The 21,267-nt window shown below is 40.3% G+C and overlaps 1 protein-coding gene across 1 annotated transcript in view; it reads left to right on the plus strand.

Moving 5' to 3' along the window:
- Positions 1-21,267, plus strand: part of LOC113219596 (multidrug resistance-associated protein 4-like) — a 287,215-nt gene that overhangs the window by 240,415 nt on the left and 25,533 nt on the right. The window contains exons 26-28 of the mRNA XM_026446541.2: positions 2,387-2,542; positions 13,698-13,787; positions 20,706-20,878. Of these exons, the coding sequence (XP_026302326.1) occupies positions 2,387-2,542; positions 13,698-13,787; positions 20,706-20,878 (419 nt within the window). The remainder of the gene's footprint in view (positions 1-2,386; positions 2,543-13,697; positions 13,788-20,705; positions 20,879-21,267) is intronic.

Below are 21,267 nucleotides of genomic sequence, written 5' to 3' on the forward strand. Positions count from 1 at the left end.
TTCAGATGTTAATGCAGCCTTGCACTCAGTTAATGGTTGCAGAAATTAAAATGAGGGTACTGAGTCAAGAAACAGAACAAGTAATATTTTTAGTGCTTGGAGTTGGGGAAAGCTGGGAAGTACATGTTTTGAGCCTGTGAACTTGGGGAAGAATGTATTGGATTAAAATGGAGGAGTCAGAAGCAGCAGCTGTTTTGAGGGGGGTGTTGGGTATTGATCATGTTGAGTTTCATATAGGAAGAGAGACCCATGTACAAATGTCTAATGTTTGTTCAAAGAGATCACTCTTGGCCCAGTTGGGAAAACAAAAAGGGTCAATTGCAAAGCAATTAAAATAAGACTAAGTGTCTTTTTGGTGTTAAGAATATAAACTTACTGATACTAGTGATATTCTCCATAGGATTTGGTAAAACCCATTGGTGACTTGTGAAAGTCTTGGAGACTGTAATTTTGATGACTTTGAAAAGAGAAAAAACCAGAGCCAGATTTTCTTTGGTTGCCTTTTGCTGATTATGTCCTCACCTGAGTGTGGAGTGCCTAGTCTTATGGTTGTAGGCAGCCCTCAGTGTCCCTACCTTTAAGGAGTCCATCCTGGCCATCTACCAATAATAGCCTACAAATATCCAGGTTTGCACAGATGGATCAGTTTCTCATAGAGCTGATAACGTGAGTGTCCACACATTCTCACAAACACAGCATTTGTCTGTGTCTAGGCATGTGCTGATTTACTCAGAAACACACATGAGCCACATACACTATATGTGTGTGTATGTGTGTGACAGAGACAAAATATAGTCAGGTATTTAATATTTGGAAGTTTCTCTACCAAAGAATATGTTATCTTAAATGATAGAACTCTGGAAAAATGAATACTCGTTTATGTCACTTCTGACACCTCTGTCTTGAATTAATATCCCTGTGAAATTAATATCCCTGTGACATTATCTCAGAAATTCAAATTGGGGTGTGTGTGTATACACACACACACACACACACACACACACACCCCCCCAGATGTACCTATGTGCAGAAAATGGGCCACCTATAAAGTATAAACTAGGATTTACCATTAGGTAGAATATGACTCCAAAGGTAATACAATTAGCTAAAGCCACTTTTTAAACATTTACATTTTTATATTTTGTACACTTATCTCTTTAAAGATAAAATTCCTTGTGGAAATGCCATTATTGACTTTACAGATATGGAGGTGTTCAAATGAGGTAATATGTAACATTCCCAACACATATCCAGTGCCCAGTAAAGTTCTGCAGTGAGTTTTAAAATTTATTGAATAATTGACAAATCATTGAAGGCATCTTTTATATCCTTCGTTGACTCCAGATTCCTAAATAAGGAGGATGTCATTTCTTGGGAAGGTCCCATCGGGAAATTTGCAGGTGGGCAAGGTCCTTGGTACAGAGGCCAGTTTCTGCATACAAATTTGTATGCACACATGTGAAAGCCAGTTTTTACAGTATAGAGGTATTGCCCCCACCTTTTTTCCTGCATTTTATTGATTCTTTGATCGTATTGGACGTGCACTTCATTTCTCTCTGTCTTGGCTTTAATAGAGGAGTGATACTTGACACAAATGTTTCTCAAGGGACAATTGTAAGTATTAATTAGTTTGTAGAATGCCTTTTGAACTGTGCAGATGAAAGGCCTTACGTAAACGGCAAATGTTATTTGTGTTGTTGTTGATCTCATTATGTGTTTTTTGGCTGCTAGTGTCTTTTAAGACACTGCAATCTTCACTTCAGAATTTTAAAACATTTCCTTTTGAGACAAAATATAGTCAGATATTTAATATTTGGAAGTTTCTTTACCAAAGAATATGTTATCTTAAATAATAAAACTCTGGAAGAATGAATACTCGTTTATGTCACTTCTGACACCTTTGTCTTGAATTAATATCCCTGTGAAATTATCAGAAATTTAAATTACTCAGATCCTGCCAGTAAAGCTAATTTAAAAGTTGCCTTTTCATGGGCCACTTAGGAGACTGTTGACTTTTCAATGCCAGTAAAAGAATTGTTATTTTAAACTCTTTTTTAGAACAGTGGATCTCAACCAGGGGCAGTTTTGCCCCAGAGGACATTTGTCAGTGACATTTTTGGTGGTATCATTCTGGGAATGTGCTCCTGGCATCTATGCAGTAGGGCCCAGGGATGCTAGCAAACCTCCCACAATGCCTGAGGCAGCCCCCAGAATGAAGACGTATCCAGCTCAGAAGGTCATCAGTGCTGAGGTTTGGAAAGTCTTAGACTACACTCAATATAGAATGTCCTTAATTCTTCTTCAAAAACCGAAAGTTTTCTCCTAGTTTTGCTGCATCTTGTGATTTTTTTTTTTTTTTAATCCTGCCTCCTGGATCTCTCTGTAGGTTGGCATTGTGGGAAGAACCGGAGCTGGAAAAAGTTCCCTCATCTCGGCCCTTTTTAGATTGTCAGAACCCGAAGGTAAAATTTGGATTGATAAGATCTTGACAACTGAAATTGGACTTCACGATTTAAGGAAGAAAATGTCAATCATACCTCAGGTATGCAAGTCATAGCGTCCTTACCTGCCCCTTTTATAAGAGCTACTATGTTTAATTGCTTTTACTTTTATTGCTTTTTTTTAATTGGATGAAAGGATTGTTTTTTTTCACCCAATAGAGCATGTTTTTATAAGCAGATATTTTCAACAGGTATTTTCATTAGATATCTGGCTTTGTTCGTGTGTGTGTGTGTGTGTGTGTGTGTGTGTGTGTGTGTGTGTGAATAACTTACCCAGATAGGTTTCTATACTAAGATGCCACAGTTTTATCCACTGATAACCATAAAGAACAAAATGATGCATGGTTTGTTTAGCGCTGGGGAGGTTCCTATGGGGAGATGTGGATTTTAAGTGTCTTAATGTTGGAATTTTGTTGTAGGAACTAAAGCTACCTTCTCAAAGGTGATTCCCTCCCTGAAGGGCTTTCTGTGAAACTGTGGGCTGTGAGAATTAAAAAACTTATAGTTGCTTTGTGGTGACTTTTAGAATGTAGCTCTTGGTGAATGATTGTAACCAGGAGGTTGTTACAAACTAGCAAGGAAGAACATGAGAGAAGGAATTCCATCTCTCTCCACTTGATCTTCATCTTTCTTACGATCACTGTTGTAAGAGTGTGTGGTGTTCTTCACACAGACCCAGTGAGTGTTTGCTCTGATGGTGGAGGGTTAAATTGGCCATCCCTTTCTCGACTCTGAGTCTATTTTCTTTTCTTCTCCTTTGCAGAAGTGTGACTCTCAAGGAGTATTCTTGAGATTGGATTCTTTGTACAATAAGAGCTCCTGTCATTGCTTTGGTTCATATTTAACATAAATTCAGAAAGTATTCATTGAGTAATTACTATTCTCCAGGTGTATAGGCATGAGCAACATAGACCTTGTTCAAGCCGGCGCGGGGTCTGCAGCTGTGGGGCCTCGTGGCCATCCTGTCCTTCACCTTAACATTTCCGCATATTCAGCTCTACACATGACTGGGTTGTTTGTTTTCTTTTAATGTGGGTTTTTTTTTTTTTTTTTGTTAACACTCTGTAGTCACTGGGGGGAGCTGAGGAGCACACACATAGACACATACAGACACACACACACACACACACACACACCATTTATTCTGGAGAAGATAAACACAGGAGACGAGTAAAACCCAGGCAGAAATGAACTTTCTGGGCATGTGGAAATAAACAACTCTTCAATGCCCATTTATTAGGAAGCGTAGAGAACATGCCACTGGAAGGGAAGGAGAATGTGATTTTTATCTTAGACCAACTATAGTTATGGCTATCCTAGCACTGACCTCTAAAACAATTGGAATTACTATTAAGTAATTTTGAGGATGTGAAGAAATTGGAACCCTGTGCACTGTTGGTGGGAATGTAAAATGGTACAGCCACTTTGGAAAACAGTATAGAGTTCCTCAAAAAATGAGAGCTAGCGTGATCCAGCAGTTTCACTTCCAGAAAGAGTTGAAAGCAGGATTTCAGAGTTTCGTACATCCATGATCATCATGGTACCCAAAAGGTGGAAATAGTTCAAGTGTCCGTCACCAGATGAGTGGATGAACAAAACGTGGTCCATCCATACAATGGGGAATTATTCAGCTTTAAAAGGGAAGAAAATCCTGACAGTCTATAATGCAGATATACCCTAAAGACATTATGCTAAGTGAAATAAGCCAGTCACAAAAGGACAGACACTAGAGGGTTCCCCTAATATGAGGTACCTAGACTAGTCAAATTCACAGAGACACAGAGTAGAAGGGTGGCCACCAGGGGCTGAGGGAAGGTTGAGGATAGGGAGTTACACTATTTCATATAGGACTTCGGTTTTGTCAGATGAAAGGCATCTTGTGAATGGATGGTGGTGATGGCTACAAAACAATGTGAATGTCTTTAAGATCACTGAAATGTTTACTTTGAAATGGCAAAAGCGGTAATATTTATGCTATGTGTATTTTACAACAATTTTTTTTTATTTTTAATTTAAAGAACAAAAAGTATCCCTTTCAGGATAAAATGGGAAGAAATGTTTAGCACATTAGATTCCCTCTGGCTATTAGAAGCATGACTTAGTGCTTACAGTAGAAAATGAGAGTATAAATTCTCAAGTTTTATATTTTGGTTATGCCCATCTCAAAAATGGGCCAAATGAGGTTTTCTCAGCAGAGGTAATGGGCATGTCTGTAAAGTACTTTTATATCCTTGGATGAAAGGTTCTAGGAACGTGCCCTGCATTACTTTGAATGCTTCTTAATAAGAAATAGTTGTGTGCTTGTGTACATAAAAGAACTCTAAATAAAGAAGTAACATTAGATGATTCTTGGCTCTGCCAGTAATGTTTTGGAAGCACATCTGAGCAAAGACTAAATATACCTTGACATCACCAGGTTTTGGTTCAGTTCCATAAGTTTCCACCCTACTTTTGAGCAAATGCTCTATGTATGTAGTCCAGAAAGCATGCTTACAAAACACTGCTAAGCTTTGTATCCATGTAGATCCTGATCTCCAAGCATTGTAAACATAGAAGCTTTCTTTTTTAACTTTGTATGGCTTTGTCTCCAAGGCTCAATGTTGGTTGAAAAAAAGTAACACAGTCTAGAGCGACTGTGCAATGCTTAATACGACCCAGGAAATAATTCAGCAGACTACCTGGGATAGAATCTTTCAGAGCATCTTCTAAGCGTCAACACGACCCACATTTTTATTCCAGCACTGCCTGATACAAGTGTGACCTCAATGAAGTCACTCAGCCTCCAAGCTTCAGTTTCCTCATCCTTAAACCAAGCCTAGTAATTACTAACTCACAGATTTGCTGTGGAGATTTTACTGGATGAGAACATGTTTGTGGTCCTACTCTGGGTTCTGAGGAATGCTCAATAAATAGTAACTATTTCTAATTAAGGATTGGGGTAGAGGCCTTTAGGGTATTATTGCTACTCACTATTCTAGAAGGACTTGGCTCATTAACTTCTGTTTCTATTTTTGTGATCCTTGGTGAATTCCTTTAACCAAATTGTTTATGTAAATTTAAATAGTGAAGCAGCAACAAACAAAAAATGCACAGTAAAAACCTAAGAGAGAAATCTCATGTTTTTTTCACAAGTAACAAAAGGTGAGGCTATTGCTTTGTTTTCTGGCTCTCCCCCACACCAGTCTTAGTGGCATTCCTGACCACTGTCAGTACCCCACTAATGCTTTGCATTTCCTGAGCAGGCAACTGACACTGGTTCTCAGCCCTGCGTGAGGACAGGGGCTTGTCCCTCTTAGATCCAGTGCTTTAGTGATAGTTGCATGCAGACAAGTTACACAGGTAATGAGAATTCCTAACATTTGTGGAATTCGTAACGTGGTTAGCTTCTTTCCTTGCCATCTCCCACTTCATCCTCACAGCAATTCTGTGTCATTCTCATTTGACATATTTTCAAACAGGCACAGAGAGCTTAACCCACTTAACTAAAAGGAAACAGCAGAGCCAGGATTCAAATGGAATTTATGGCAAATCCCATATGCCAGATCCTGAGTTCCTGAACCCTCTCCTAGGGACTTTAAACCCATGTTGGCTGGCGCAATCCCTGATTGGAACTCTGCTTTGCAGCATGATTTAGTGTGGGCTTGTGTAGGTGCACACACATGCACAGAAACAAAAGTCTCACAACACAATATTACTCCATGCTTCTACGTCCTGATATTTTCTATTATATCCATTCTATTCTGGTTCACATAAAAGACATAATGATGGTCACGAGCTACAAAAGTGATTTCATGATCCATTGGTTGCACCTGCCGTTTGAAGAACAGCGCACCTCACTGTCCTGCCCTGCTTGGCCAGGCTGGCAGCACCATGCAAGGAGCCTCATGACATAGTGATTGTCACCGCAGCCCTGTGGGGTGTATCAAGTTAGCCCCATTCTCCAGGAAGAAAACTGAGGCTCGGGGAGATTCATAACTTACCTGGAGATGAATAGTTAATAAGTAGTAGAATCAGAACTCAGAATTATCCAACTCAGTTTTTTTTCAGTAAATGTTTGTTGGACAGCATGATTTCTCATCAAACATTTCACTCATTCTTTTTCTTTTCTTTTTTTTTTTCTTTCTTTTTTTTTTTTTTTTTCTTTTTTGGAGACAGTCTCACTCAGTTGCCAGGCTGGACTGCAGTGGCGCCATCTCAGCTCACTGCAATCTCTGCCTCCTGGGTTCAAGTGATTCTCCTGCCTCTGCGTACCTAGTAGCCGGGATTACAGGTGCGTGCCACCACACCCAGCTAATCTTTGTATTTTTAGTAGAGACGGAGTTTCACCGTGTTGGCCAGGATAGTCTCGATCTCCTGACCTTGTGATCCGCCTGCCTCGGCTTCCCAAAGTACTCATTGTTTTTCTGTCTACCCAACTTAAAAAAGGTTCCCAGAAACCATAACCAAAGAGAGCAAATACGCAGCAAAGTCAAAAGGTATCTTTTCTTTGAACTTTGTCGTTTGGACAGTTAGGTCATTTTGAAAGACTAAATTGTTTGTGATTTATTTTTATTTTTTCCAAAGCCTTAAATGACACTAAGCACTAAAAGAAAATCATTTTGGAAACAGTGTATTCACTTACGTGTCATGGGCTAATGAGCGTCAGAAGATCCTCTAAGACTTACCTTGTGGGAGCTCAGAGCCCTTTCTCTTCCAAGGCCTCACTGGCTGCAGAGGGTGGAGAAGGCCGGAGACTTGAGGTTACATGAAGGTTACTGATCTACAGTGCAAAAAATATACACCCCTCATCCTCAAAAATGAGTGGAAAGCCAAATGGCTTGTGTCACCACACCCTGATTTAGGGAATCTAGGAAGTTTGGAGCAAACACAGCAAAAGCAGAACCGAGTGCTGTTTCTTTGAATGGCCATGTTTGGGCGAGTCTGGCCTGCATGGCTTCCTGGGTTGTGTGGAGCACGAGTTTCTGTGTTCTCTCTCTTCCTGGCTTATCCCTTTCATTTATGGCTCGGGGTCCTCTGTCACTCTTGACCACACCATGAGCAACTCAAATTAGTGGTTAGGAGTAAGCAGCAAGGACCTGGGAAAGAACAGAAATGATGACATACACAGTCGGGGGCCAGTCCTGGAGTCACTTTAAGAAACAAATACTGCACTGGGTGTGGTGGCTCACGCCTGTAATCCCACCACTTTGGGAGGCCGAGGCGGGTGGATCACGAGGTCAAGAGACCGACACCATGATGGCCAACATGGTGAAGCCCTGTCTCTACTAAAAATACAAAAATTAGCTGGGCGTGGTGGTGCATGCCTGTAGTCCCAGCTATTTGGGAGGCTGAGGCAGGAGAATTGCTTGAACCTGGGAGGCAGAGGTTGCCATGAGCCGAGATTGCACCACTGCACTCCAGCCTGGCGACAGCGGGAGACTCTGTCTCAAAAAAAAAAAAACAAATACTGAATTCTTAAGAAAGTACCCCTCAATTTGTATTTAAAATTTCAGGAAGAAGCAAACAGTGAAAGTAATTCCTAAATAATGACCCTCAACAGAATAGTTAGCTGATATGTATGCTTCCTTTGTGTTCAGGACACAAGGTTGTTAACTGCACCTCCCAAAGAGAGCACCAAGGTGATACTATACCTCAGACAAGAGTTTGCTTAACTGAAGGATCTGGAAAAATGGATTTCAAAACTTTTTTTTGGATGGATTATTTACTCCTAGAGCCCTCCAGTCCTATGGACACAAATAAATGTTTTCAACTAAAGAGTAAACTTCATGCAAATTCAACATTTATGATAGCACCCTAAGGGTTGGCGTACATCAACAGCTATAATCTTTGTTAGGATTAAACAGATTCATTTTTCATATTTGTTGGACTTTTTTGTTTTTCTATCAAAGCAAAAGCTGGGTACTTTTTAAGCAGCCCACGGCTCAGACTTATGCTATGTTGGTATTTCTACTCCCTGAATTTTCTTCAGTAGGTTGAAAAGGTTAACCAGAGTGTGTCTCTTTAAGACTTCCTTTTTATTACCTGATTTTCTTTCCTTTTTTTTTTCTTAAGTTCTTTTTGAGAACAAAACTCAAAGGGAAAAGAGGTAGGTATGCAGTTACTAGTAAAGAAATACAATTGGATTCTGGCCTAATGCAGTCAGTCTTTTGTTTCTGCACACTGAAGTCTTCATTAAGGCCATGGAACTGCTCCCTGGAGCTGGTGACCTTTTTGTATGTAAAGAAGACTTTACACAACTTAAATTCTTTTTCCTTTGTTGGCGAACAATGTTCTTTTCTTCTGAAAATGGATGATGATCAGTTCATTCAGAGGCTACAGGAGTTTTTTAAAAAAGAAGGGAAACCAAGATTTAAAGTGACTTCAGGTGATTCCCTCATCCTTGGCACAGGGAGATGAGCTGCCCTTAATCAAGGTCTTCAGGATTTGAAATGCACACATAGCTCTGAAGACACCAGTCAGCAGCAGTCGTGGCTAGCTACTGTGCAGTGTATATTTTAAGAGAGGGAAGTTTCCTGGTTTGGGACAAGATTAGGGTAAAGTATTGTGCTTTGTCCTGCTGGTTTGTAACTCCCTATGCGATTTTTGCCTTGGTCCCAGGTCGTTTTAAGTGTCTGAAGGTTGGTGGATAGAGTTTCTTCTTGAGATAATGAGAGGCTTGTCTTCCAGAAGTTTATACGAAAGCTCTAGGAAGACTGTAGTTTTCAGTCTTGCAGTCCTGCTGAGGGATTATCAATTTACTGCACTAAATGCTTTGATTCAGAGTGGTCATTTTTAGGTCACATGGTGGGTTTTTTTTTTTTTTTTGCTGTTGTTGTTGTTTTGAGACAGAGTCTTGCTCTGTCGCCCAGGCTGCAGTGCGATGGCGCTATTTGGCTCACTGCAACCTCCGCCTCCTGAGTGCAAGTGATTCTCCTGTCTCAGCCTCCCAAGTAGCTGGAATTACAGGCGTGCCCCACCCTGCCTGGCTAATTTTTGTATTTTTAGTAGAGATGGGATTTCACCATGTTGGCCAGGCTGGTCTTGAACTCCTGACCACCAGTGAACCACCTGCCTCAGCCTCCCAAAGTGCTGGTATTATAGGCATGAGCCACTGCACCCGGCCTGATCACATGTTTAATACCAACTTGTCTTATGTGAGTAATAAGGACAAAATTACTACTCAGTTTGGCACAAAGAGTTTTTAAAAGTATGACCTATAAACCCTAATGAAAAACAGGTTTGGGTTGGGCATGGTGGCTCACGCCTGTAATCCCAGCACTTTGGGAGGCTGAGGCAGGCAGATCACAAGGTCAGGAGTTCAAATCCAGCTTGAACAACGTGGTGAAACCCCGCCTTTACTAAAAATACAAAAATTAGCTGGGCATGGTGGCACGTGCCTGTAATCCCAGCTACTTGGGAGGCTGAGGCAGGAGAATTGCTTGAACCTGGGAGTTGGAGGTTGCAGTGAGCTGAGATCATGCCACTGCACTCCAGCCTGGGTGACAGAGTGAGACTCCATCTCAAAAAAAAAAAACAGGTTTGATCTAGTGCTTCATTTAAAATAATACGTTGAACAGAGCATTGGTTTTGCTAACTATGGAGGTTAAAATAAAACTCGTGTTAAATGACATTTTAAAATATATACCATCAAAAAATATGTACTTAGGCTAATAAATCTTTTATATTTTACATGAAGATTGTATGTCTACCGTAAATCTCTACTCTGAAATGTTCTGCCTGCAAACATTTTTACAACACTTATTTATAAGATTAGTTTACTAACTTCATTACATGGAGGAGGGTACTTTAAATAATAATATCTATCAGAAATGATAATTAATTTGACTCTTATCTGCTCTTGCAGTATGTGACTACTATGAGCACTTTTATTACCTTTTGAAGATAATATAATTGTTTCTTATTTGGCAAGTGGATGAAAGCAGAATTAGAAACCAAAATGAACACCATGTATAAAACACATTGGCATATTAAAACAGACATTGTTAACAAATTACCTGCTGGCTTTAAAGAAAAATATAGGTTCAGTCAGTTAATGTTTTATTAAATCATTCTCATTCAACAAGTTTTGATTGAAATTTTACTCATTATGAAAAATATATTTGGCATGTCATAACAAAGAAAAATATTCTTATTTACTAAACTGTTTTCTTCTGTGTAATGCTGCTAACTAAACATAAATAATTGCTTAATATTTTCCTTTAAATTGATAGTATGGATTTAAGCAGGAGCCTCTATGGTAGTGGGAAATGCTTAAACTTAAATTTTGGCTTTTTTAACCAAAAAAAAAAAAAGGCCAACAATGATGGTTGGTGATCATTAGCGGAGCTTCCACAGGTCCTGCAGAGTATCTGAGGTCAAGGTTTAGAGCTCAGCCTAAAGCAGCTGCAGACGTTGTTGGCTCGAATTGAGCATCTCAGGGTCCTGTGAAGAATCACGCTTTAATCCTCCCCCCTGGTCTTTCGAGGGATTCATCCATTTAAAGGGGTTTCCCTCCTAAAGGGAAGAAAGTAAGGAAGGTGACAGGCAAGGGGCCCTGGATTATGGAAGACGGGATGATTGGACTTGAATTGTACGCTCACATGCCTGTTCTTTTGAGCCACCAAAACCACTATTCCGAAACGTGCTAATACCATGAGCCCTTCCATCACTCAACAGAGGCAGAATAATCAGTCTTTAAATGCAAAGAAACTTGTTCATAAATTAGCTTAGGTATCATCCCTCTAGAACATACTGTGAAAACCTAGGCGGATACTCAGTCAAACCCTAGGCCTGGTAACGGGTGGGATTTTTCTCTAGGAGAGGAACCTGAAGGAAAAAATGTTCAGGTAACATAGGCCGTCATAGACAAGGTAATAGACTTGTTTAATATAAGCAAAGAGCTGCATCTCACAGCTCTAAATGGGCTGAAAGCCCATTTCTTAACCCGTTCCCCTCTTAGCCCCCTTATCTCCTCAAACACATGTCCTCAAAGAGTCTCTGGGTTTTGGCCACTGAATGGAATTATGCCCTCAGTTAAGGGCCTTGTGGGGAGAAGGAGGAGCATCAAAGAGAGAGAGGAAGGAATTGCAGCCACACCTCTCCTGGCCACATTGTTTCTGAATACCTCATTTAAACAACGAAAGGAGGAGAAATTACCTAGTTAGTTGGAATCTTAGAGTTCATAATTACAGAGAGTAAGTCAAGTTTTTATCTTTTAATCTGAAATAACCAGAATGATGGTTATTCCCCTCACAAGAAATTCTCACCATTGTTTAGATGGTTGTTCAGGTTTTGGTCTTCAGTTGGGTACTTTTAAGACAGGCCTTGCATATGACTTTTGGAATTTTTCAGTTCCATTTGGTAATTTGGAAGCATCATGTGACCAGTGACTTTTCAGTGCTTTTGGAAGGATATTGGCCACTTTATCAGCTTTGTACACAAAGTGCCCATTTTACCATCGTTTCCATTTTTGCATTTTGCTGAGGACTTATGTTTTTGGTGGCACTCTGTCTGCCTTCTACATCCATTTCTTCCTCACCAGCCTTAAAACGGAGACTGTAGGGAAAGGGATGAGAGCCTCCCTGGGTATCATTTTTCTTTATGGCTGGTGAAAAAAGAAGTCTACCTCCTTCATCTCTCTTCTCAGGCTTTTGGGAAGTGAGGAACAGTCCTGCCCCAAAGCCAGGTGAGATTTGAGACCAGTGGTTCCCTTGAGCATTTCTCCAGTACCTGTGGAAGAGTGTCACCTTCTCTTGTACCCACATCTGTGCATCCGCTATTCTGCCCCCATCCGTGAAAGCAGCTGATGGGGCTCCTATGTCCTTATGGCCTAGCTTATTAGAACCTTCCAGAGGGAAACTTTTTTTTTTTTTTTTTAAATGGAGGTTTGCTCCAGGCTGGAGTGCAGTGACGCGATCTCGGCTCCCTGCAACCTCTGCCTCCCAGGTCGAAGTGATTCTCCTGCCTCAGCCTCCCAAGTAGCTGGGACTACAGGTGCCCGCCACCCCACCCAGCTGCCAGAAGAAAACTTTGACACAGCCTACCTAAGCTTATGTTCAAGAGTCTCTCTTAAAATCCAGGAAGAGGCCGATATTCCAAGAGTGATTTAATTGTGGGCTCCTCCTGAAGTAGATGAATAGGAACAGCTATTTAAATTGATGTAATTTTATTATGACCTTCTTCACAATGGTTTTCAGGTTACCCTGCTCTTGTAGTTAATAAGGAGATTCTGTGACCCAGGTAACCGTGATGCACAGATGAGATAATGTGGGGATTCAGTGATGCAAAATCAGAGGCAATCCCTTCATAAATAGAGGTGCCTCTGGCCCCAATCGTTTAGATCTCCTTTGGCCAAAAAAAAAAAAAAAAAAAAAAAAGGATGTCCCATTCTGACACTGGAGAGGTTTTTTTGTTTGTTTGTTTTGAGATGGAGTTTTGCTCTTGTTGCCCAGGCTGGAGTGCAATGGCACAATCTCGGCTCACTGCAACCTCCACCTCCCAGGTTCAAGCGATTCTCCTGCCTCAGCCTCCCAAGTAGCTGGGATTACAGGCATGTGCCACCACGCCTGGCTAATTTTTGTATTTTTAGTAGAAACAGGGTTTCACCATGTTGGTCGGGCTGGTCTCGAACTCCTGACCTCAGGTGTACCACCTGCCTCGACCTCCCAAAATACTAAGATTACGTGCATGAACCACTGTGCCCAGCGAGAGATTCTTAATCCTGGAAAAGTGTTTTGCCAGTGGTGAAAATATCCTAATTTATTCTTTAGTACAAATTAGAAAATACTTAATAATTTGGCTTTGAAGCACAAACTCTAATCATGCTGTTGTTATTTTCCAGTATTACACGATTGATAGTTAATTTCTATAGCTCTCTTGATGTAGACCCTCAAATAATTATATCCGTATATTTCATGTTAAGCTAATATTACCAGGAAAGCAGTTTTAAACATCAGGCCTGTCTTTTTCATTTTCTTCTTAAGATAGCACATTGCAATAGTTTTGTTAGTGTTCAGTGGTCTGGAAGGTATTTTGGGGCATGCTTTGTACAGTGGAAAATTAATAGATATGTTGTTTTGTAAACAGGCATTTGTAATGCTGTAATTAATGATTATCAGGAATTTTATTTTTTGGTATCTTAATTCTATTGTTGATGTTAGCATTGGAATAAAATGAAAAGAGTCTGTGGTAATGACTTTGACTGTTTTGAGCACTTAGGAACCTGTTTTGTTCACTGGAACAATGAGGAAAAACCTGGATCCCTTCAGTGAGCACACGGATGAGGAACTGTGGAATGCCTTGCAAGAGGTAATGGATAAAATGTAATTATCTCTAATTTTTAAACATCAGTATGTGTATATGTAGCTTTACAGCATTGCAGGAAACTAAGGGGAGCTTAGTGGTTTAACTAACTTTATTCACCACCCAGGAGATCATTGAGGACGTGGATATGCTAAAATGTGTATACTGATGATGATGAAAACCAAAAATAAAATTTCACTTGTTCTCATTTTAATTTTCTTCCTATAGTCCAAAACAGTTTGTTGTTGTTTTATTTGTCTTTAGCAATGAGTTAAACTAGAAGTTGTATTTATGAGTTGAGATCCTATTAGTAACTAAGTTACTCTGCACCATTTATTTTAGTGCTGTATTCTTAGGGAATTTCTAGTAAGGGAAGACGTCTCATAGTTGTTTTTCATTAACTAAGAGATAAATGAGATCATATTTATGAAATGCTTTGAAGTTTTATAAAAAAGTGTTTATAAAGGTAAATTATACAGTTGGAATGGGATAATAATTATTTATTGGCAAACATATAATTTTAATGCAAGTAACAGAACCCTGCAACCTTTGCTAAGTTTTTATACTAATATGTTGATTTCTAGAGGATTTTTTGTTATTTATGTTGTTCCTGTTGGGCCACTTCTTGAAATTTTCTCACCCTTGCATGAAAAGGGCTTTGACTATTAAGGTGCTGCTGGTTTGTATATTTTAACACTGATTTTCTATGTTCAGCCTAGTTCTGCAAATTTGTGCCAGTCTACTTGATGGCAGAAACCATATCATAAAACTGGTAATCCCTCCCAGGACCTAGTTTAGTCTTTTGCTTTTAAAAAAGTAAACATTTAAGGTTGGGTGCAGTGGTTTACGCCTGTAATCCCAGCACTTTGGAAGTCTGAGGTGGGTGGATCACCGGAGGTCAGGAGTTTCAGACCAGCCTGACCAATATGGTGAAACCCCACTTCTACTAAAAATACAGAAATTAGCTGGGCATGGTGGCATGCGCCTGTAGTCCCAGCTACTCAGGAGGCTGAGACAAGAGAATTGCTTGAACCCAGGAGGCCAAGGTTGCAGTGAGCCGAGATTGTGCCACTGCACTCCAGTCTGGGCGATAGAGCAAGACTCTGTCTCAAAATAAATAAATAAATAAAAATAAATAAAAATTGGCCAGGCACGGTGGTTTATGCCTGTAATCCCAGCAATTTGGGAGGCTGAGGTGGGTGGATCATGAGGTCAGGAGTTCCAGACCAGCCTGGTCAACATGGTGAAACCCCATCTCTACTAAAAATACAAAAATTAACCGGATGTGGTGGTGCACACCTGTAGTCCCAGCTACTCGGGAGACTCAGGCAGGAGAATTGCTTGAACGTGGGAGGCGGAGGTTGTGGTAAGCTGACATTGCGCCACTGCACTCTAGCCTGGGCAATAAGAGTGAAACTCTATCTCAAAATAAATAAATATTAAAAGTTTTTTTAAAAAGTGAGCATTTAATAAGTATGTATTAACATATTTGATCTCTTCATTTCAAAGAAGTATGGAGCCTGGACAACACAGTGGACTTTGTCTCTACTAAAAATAAAAAAAAAAAAAGAATTAGCCAGATGTGGTGGCGTGCACCTGTAGTCCCAGCTGCTCAGGGAGTTGAGGTGGGAGGATCTTGTGAGCCCTGGAGGTTGAGGCTTCAGTGAGCCACGATTGCACCACTGCACTCCAGCCTGAGTGACAGAGATTAATTTCTCTCCATTGTTATTGTTGTTCTTTTGAGTTGGTGCATTTGTCATTGTTGCCCTTCCAGGGATAGCTCTGAAATCTTTAATTTATAGATGAGTTTTGACTGTGAGCAAGTAGACTTGGAGGCCTGACAGTTTCCTGCCAGTAATTCTTGTTTCTGAAGGCATGTCATTGCCGAGTCCTTACACATCCACCCTGCTTTCCAGCAACTGTGGGGATTTTCTTTTTCTAAATTAGGTTGGTTACTTCACCTCCTGATACTTGATAAGCCATTGACCTCTGATTTCATTTAAATTTGTGAATCTCTGTACAGTGAAATTCTAGGAGAGGAGAGGTGGGTACAGTTAACTGTCAAATGTAAAGAAAGATAAGGCAATCCCCTGCCCCTAAATTCTCAGGACAAGTTTATTAGTGAAATTGTGACACACCCTAAAAGAGCAAGAATTACTCATAAGGTATTTTTCTATTTGTTTCAGAGCTTGAGATTTCTTGTCACAGATTCTCAGAGAGTAAAATTACTTTTTAGAAACACGTTTCTCTATGAACAGTGAAGAGATGTTAATTGGGAGATGATCCTATCAAAAACCATCGTGGAACATGGCTGTAACTCATACTTATTACATTTGTTACAGCCAAAATTAAAATAAAATTTAGTAGTCTCTCAAGAATTCTAGAAATGATGAGGTGGAAGACGTGGTAGGTCCCCCTCAGAAGTGAAAAATTATCCCATCTTTGTCTTTTCTCTGGGAATTACTTCTTTATGGCATTGTAGGTTTTTCTGTGAGTGATTTGGAAGAGTGTCTAAAAATTAGGATACCACATTGTATTTCCGGTGTGATTCCAGCTGTTTTTCATCATTCATATATTCCAAAACCTGACCTAAGAAAGACACCAGAGCGTTTACATTGCTTGTTTGGGGGTAATGAGACAAAGACTGGAGGAGAGTGTTTTCTATTATCTTTGGTTTTTCTGAATTTTCCGAATTTCCTCTGGGTGCTTGTATTCCTTTTACCTTCTTGACGGTCGGGGGAAAGGCTGAGCGCTCCTAATAGATGAAGCATGGTGAGTTTTTCACAGCAAGTTTCATGACTGCCAGTTGATGGAGGCTGGGGTCATTCTGATAGGTCAAGGATCTTCCCCTGAGGTCCATGGAGTCTGAGGGTCTTCTCGTAGAGAATTCTGAAGCTCACTTCCTGGTGATTGTAAACATGAAGTTATGTGCGTGTGTTTATCTTGAGAGATGTGACACAAGGGATTCAGCACCACGACTCCGATGCCATTCAAGTTTCTCCGGACTTCTCTGTCACATTCTGTTCCTCTGCTGTCTCCATGGTTTTCATCTTTCATTGATATCCAGTTCAGAACTGGAGAACTCATCCTGCTTTTTAGTAGGAAACCTGGTATCATTTGGAAACTCCCTTTAAAGCAGACAAAAAACACAGTCACTTGGTTTATAAATGAGGCCAAACTGGAAATGGGAACCCAAACTCATAGAGTTGGCTCGAGATTAGGACAGCGCTGTCAGTTTTTTCCTCTCTAACAACTTTACATAAAAAGGAAAGATGCCTTTTATCTTTGAAGTTTTTTTATTTCTTCCCCATTCTCCCTTGGCAAGGGTAATACCAGACATGCAAAAGAAGATCTGGCATCCGGAGGGAGACAGTCCTATGAATGTGGTTGTGTCATCTTGGCTGTATGTATGTATGTATGTATGTATTTATTTATTTATTTGAGACAGAGTCTCGCTCTGTCACCCAAGCTGGAGTGCAATGGTGCAGTCTCGGCTTACTGCAAACTCCGCCTCTCGGGTCCAAGCGATTCTCCTGCCTCAGCCTCCTGAGTAGCTGGGATTACAGGCGCCCACCACTATGCTGGCTAATTTTTTTGTATTTTTAGTGGAGACGGGGTTTCACCATGTTGACCAAGCTGGTCTCAAACTCCTGACCTTGTGATCCACCTGCTTCAGCCTCCCAAAGTGCTGGGATTACAGGCGTGAACCAACGCACCTGGCCTATTTTTATTTTGTTTTTAAGACAGAGTCTTGCTCTGTCGCTCAGGCTGAAGTGCAGTGGTGTAGTCTCAGCTCACTGCAAACTCTGCCTCCTGGGTTCAAGTGATTCTCCTGCCTCAGCCTCCCAAGTAGCTAGGATTACGGGCACGCTCCACCATGCCTGGCTAATTTTTGTATTTTTAGTAGAGACAGGGTTTCACCATGTTGGCCAGGCTGGTCTCAAACTCCTGACCTCAAGTGATCTGCCTCTGTCGGCCTCCCAAAGCGTTGGGATTACAGACATGAGCCACCATACCCAGCCAGTTTTTGTTTTTCTAATGCTGAAAGTTATCGTAAATACTGAAAAATAGTCAGCTGTAAATGGAAGAAAGTTTACTAGAATTAGTGCCAGTTTTGGCCCCTAAATAACAGCAACTCTATAAATATAACATAAGTAATGACTAAAGATGGAAGTCGTTTCTGAGAAAAAAGTCAAAAGATCACAGTGGTACAACTAAGAAAATGAATCAGCAGCATGTTATTTCTGTTAATTTAAAAACGACTTTAATACCGGGATCTACAATTAAGACTAGGTTATATCATGTTGGAATAGTGGAGAAATCATCTAATTGTGTTCAACATTGATAGAATCACTGTTAGAATACAAGGATGTCTTGTATTCAGGACCCCATAAGGCGGAAATCTGCACATGAGCAGTATCCGCGTCCTCCGGGCCTTCGTTTCCCCACACCTTGCACCTCCATTTTTCCCGGGCCATGTATTGCCCAGAATGGGCTTCCGCTCACTTCGTTCACACTTAGCTGTGTTCTTGTTAAAGCTTGTTCCCATCTGTTGAGTTGCTGTTTATCATATTTCAGTCTCTGGCATCAGAGACTTCCTTTATGAAAAGTCAGAAAGTTCAAAAACACCTGGAAACAGAATCTGACATCCACGTGAGTCTCCTTGAGGCTTTGAAAATACTTGTGAAAGGCCGGGCGCAGTGGCTCACGCCTGTAATCCCAGCACTTTGGGAGGCCGAGGCGGGCAGATCACGAGGTCAGGAGATCGAGACCATCCTGGCTAACACGGTGAAACCCCGTCTCTACTAAAAATACAAAAAATTAGCCGGGCGTGGTGGTGCACGCCTGTAGTCCCAGCTACTTGGAGGCTGAGGCAGGAGAATGGCGTGAACCTGGGAGGTGGAGCTTGCAGTGAGCCGAGATCGCGCCACTGCACTCCAGCTTGGGCGACAAAGCGAGACTCCGTCTCAAAAAAAAAAAAAGAAAAGAAAATATTTGTGATGATAGAAATGGGCTGTCTTAGAAAGTTCAGTTCATTATTTGAACTTTTCCTATACTTAATCAAGGGCAAGTGTGAGATTATTTCTTCAAAGTCTGGCTGCTAGTCTTCGGAAAGACCTTTTTGCACCTACCAGTATTATCAAAATCAACTCAGAAGGAAAAGCTAATAAAAACTTTGCCAACATCTACTTTTGATCAGTTCCATCACATGGGGTATAGGTCTCTGAATATGTTTCATAAAAAGACTACTCAGTAAGTCCTCTTCCTTGTAATGGAGAGGGCTTGACTAAGCTGACATATTCCATCCTATAATTTTCAGGCCAACATTTTGCACCACGAGCCAAATCTTACACTTCGGATTTTGTTTAATTTCCTACTTTTCATGCTAATGCCAAATATCAATACCATATTTAATCTTAACTCAAAATTCCTGTTTCTTGGAGTTGGACTTCCATCATGAGTACAACTCAAGATCACATTCATAGAAGTGTGCTTCCATATTTAAGGTACATGACAGTGTTGCCCGTTTACTCTTGGCCTTTTGTTGTTGGGCATTGTAGTTCTGTACACCTGCTTATTGGCCATCACTCGTCTATCTGCTTGCTGATCTCTTAATTGGAGGTGTATTGACTCTTCGTTCCTCTATAGCTCTCAAATGTCACCTGAGTTTGGCTCTTGTTCTATAAAATTTCTCCAAAACACATCAGTGAACTGAACCACCACCCAATGTAGTATCAGATCATCTTATAGCTATAATTTTATAAAGATACATTAATATCAACATCATCTATCCCCATCGTCTGGGGCAAGATGTTATTGTGTGCTGTGTTCCGTGAGTTTTCATTCACTGCAAAACATTTATTAGACTGAAGAAAATGCACTGACCTGCTTTGACAGTCGGGGCTTAAACTTGGGAAAGGACCAGCCCAAGAATAAGCTCCTGATTTCCTAACAAATGAGGCACAGTTTTCCATTGTTTGCGTTTGTAATTTTTTAACTTTTCCAGTTGATTAAAAAACCTTCCAAAATGGTAAGGTGCCTATAAGATGATATCTTTGGAGGACCATACTTCCGGCAGTAATTTTCTTTTCACGTTTTCCCTCGAGTTGTACTCACTCCTCCCCAAAATGTACTTTGGGAAACTTGACTCAACCAGAAAGATCCTTTCACCTTTTCTTCAGACTCTACATTGGGAGCATGAGCTTCATTTTTTGAGAAACTTCCCTCCTTCCCTGGAAGAGGGGTTCTTGGTGGCTGTCATGTTGGTTTTTGGTAAGGGAGTTCAGGTGCTGGGGGACACTGATACGGTTTTTTTTCCACCAACTCTATCGAGGTCTAAATGACATAGCAGAAAATGCTCCCCTTAGAAGTGATTCAGTCATTTTGGTACATTTATAGAGTTGGGCAATCATTGCAGGAATCCAGTTTTAAAATGTCTCTGTTACCCAAAGAAATTTCCTTGTGTCCATTTACAGTTAATCCTCCAGCCCTTGGCAACCATTACTCTTTTTGTCTCTAAATTTCTGTAATCTTTTAACTAAAAGTTAAGAAGGGATTTTTTTTATCTTTCTGGATTTTACCTACAGAATCATTTTATTGATCATGCTAGGTTTTTCTTAATGAAATTGGCCCAGGCAGTGTTAACACATGGCCCTGCATGAACAGACTGTGCTCGCTGATAGTGATAAAGGAGCGTCTTGGGTTCCATTGTTTGTTCTCTTAAGTCAGAATATTTCAGTTTTGTGTTGACTCTACCATCTTTTTCATTGAACATTAACTAAAGGTAACTCTCAGCCTCATGTGCGTGTCCACTTAAGTTATATCTTTCAAGAGAAGGGACCTGAAGGTTCTAATGTCTATGAGGCTTGGCTACTTCCATAGCAGCTTGAATGATAGCAGTCATTCTTCTTTGTACATCTACAGGTACAACTTAAAGAAACCATTGAAGATCTTCCTAGTAAAATGGATACTGAATTAGCAGAATCAGGATCCAATTTTAGTGTCGGACAAAGACAACTGGTATGCCTTGCCAGGGCAATTCTCAGGAAAAATCAGATATTGATTATTGATGAAGCAACGGCAAATGTGGATCCAAGGTATAAAGCTGAAGTCCATGTAACCTTAAGTCCACATTTTAAGTGTGTAAATGGGAAACACGGAATGATTCTGAGAAATGTTTCTAAGTACCCTGTTTGCCCCAGAGATAACATTTTAACATGGATAACATTCATTCTGAAAAAACAGAGGAAGAAACCCAAACGTGTTTTCCAGTGTCAGTGATGTTATTCAGTATTCCAGGAGAGCTAGATTCCTAAAATCCACTCCCAAAAATCAGCTTTAAGCAATTTGGGGGGAAGATACTTTTCATTGTTTTATGAAAATTAGTAAATTACTATATAGATTTTTTTATGGAATAAGATTGTCCTAGAACATTTTAACATGCTTTTTAAAACATTGAATATATGTGATCTTTTTTTAAAAAAAA

This window comes from Piliocolobus tephrosceles, chromosome X (assembly GCF_002776525.5).
Source record: "Piliocolobus tephrosceles isolate RC106 chromosome X, ASM277652v3, whole genome shotgun sequence".
NCBI classification, from domain to species: domain Eukaryota; kingdom Metazoa; phylum Chordata; class Mammalia; order Primates; family Cercopithecidae; genus Piliocolobus; species Piliocolobus tephrosceles.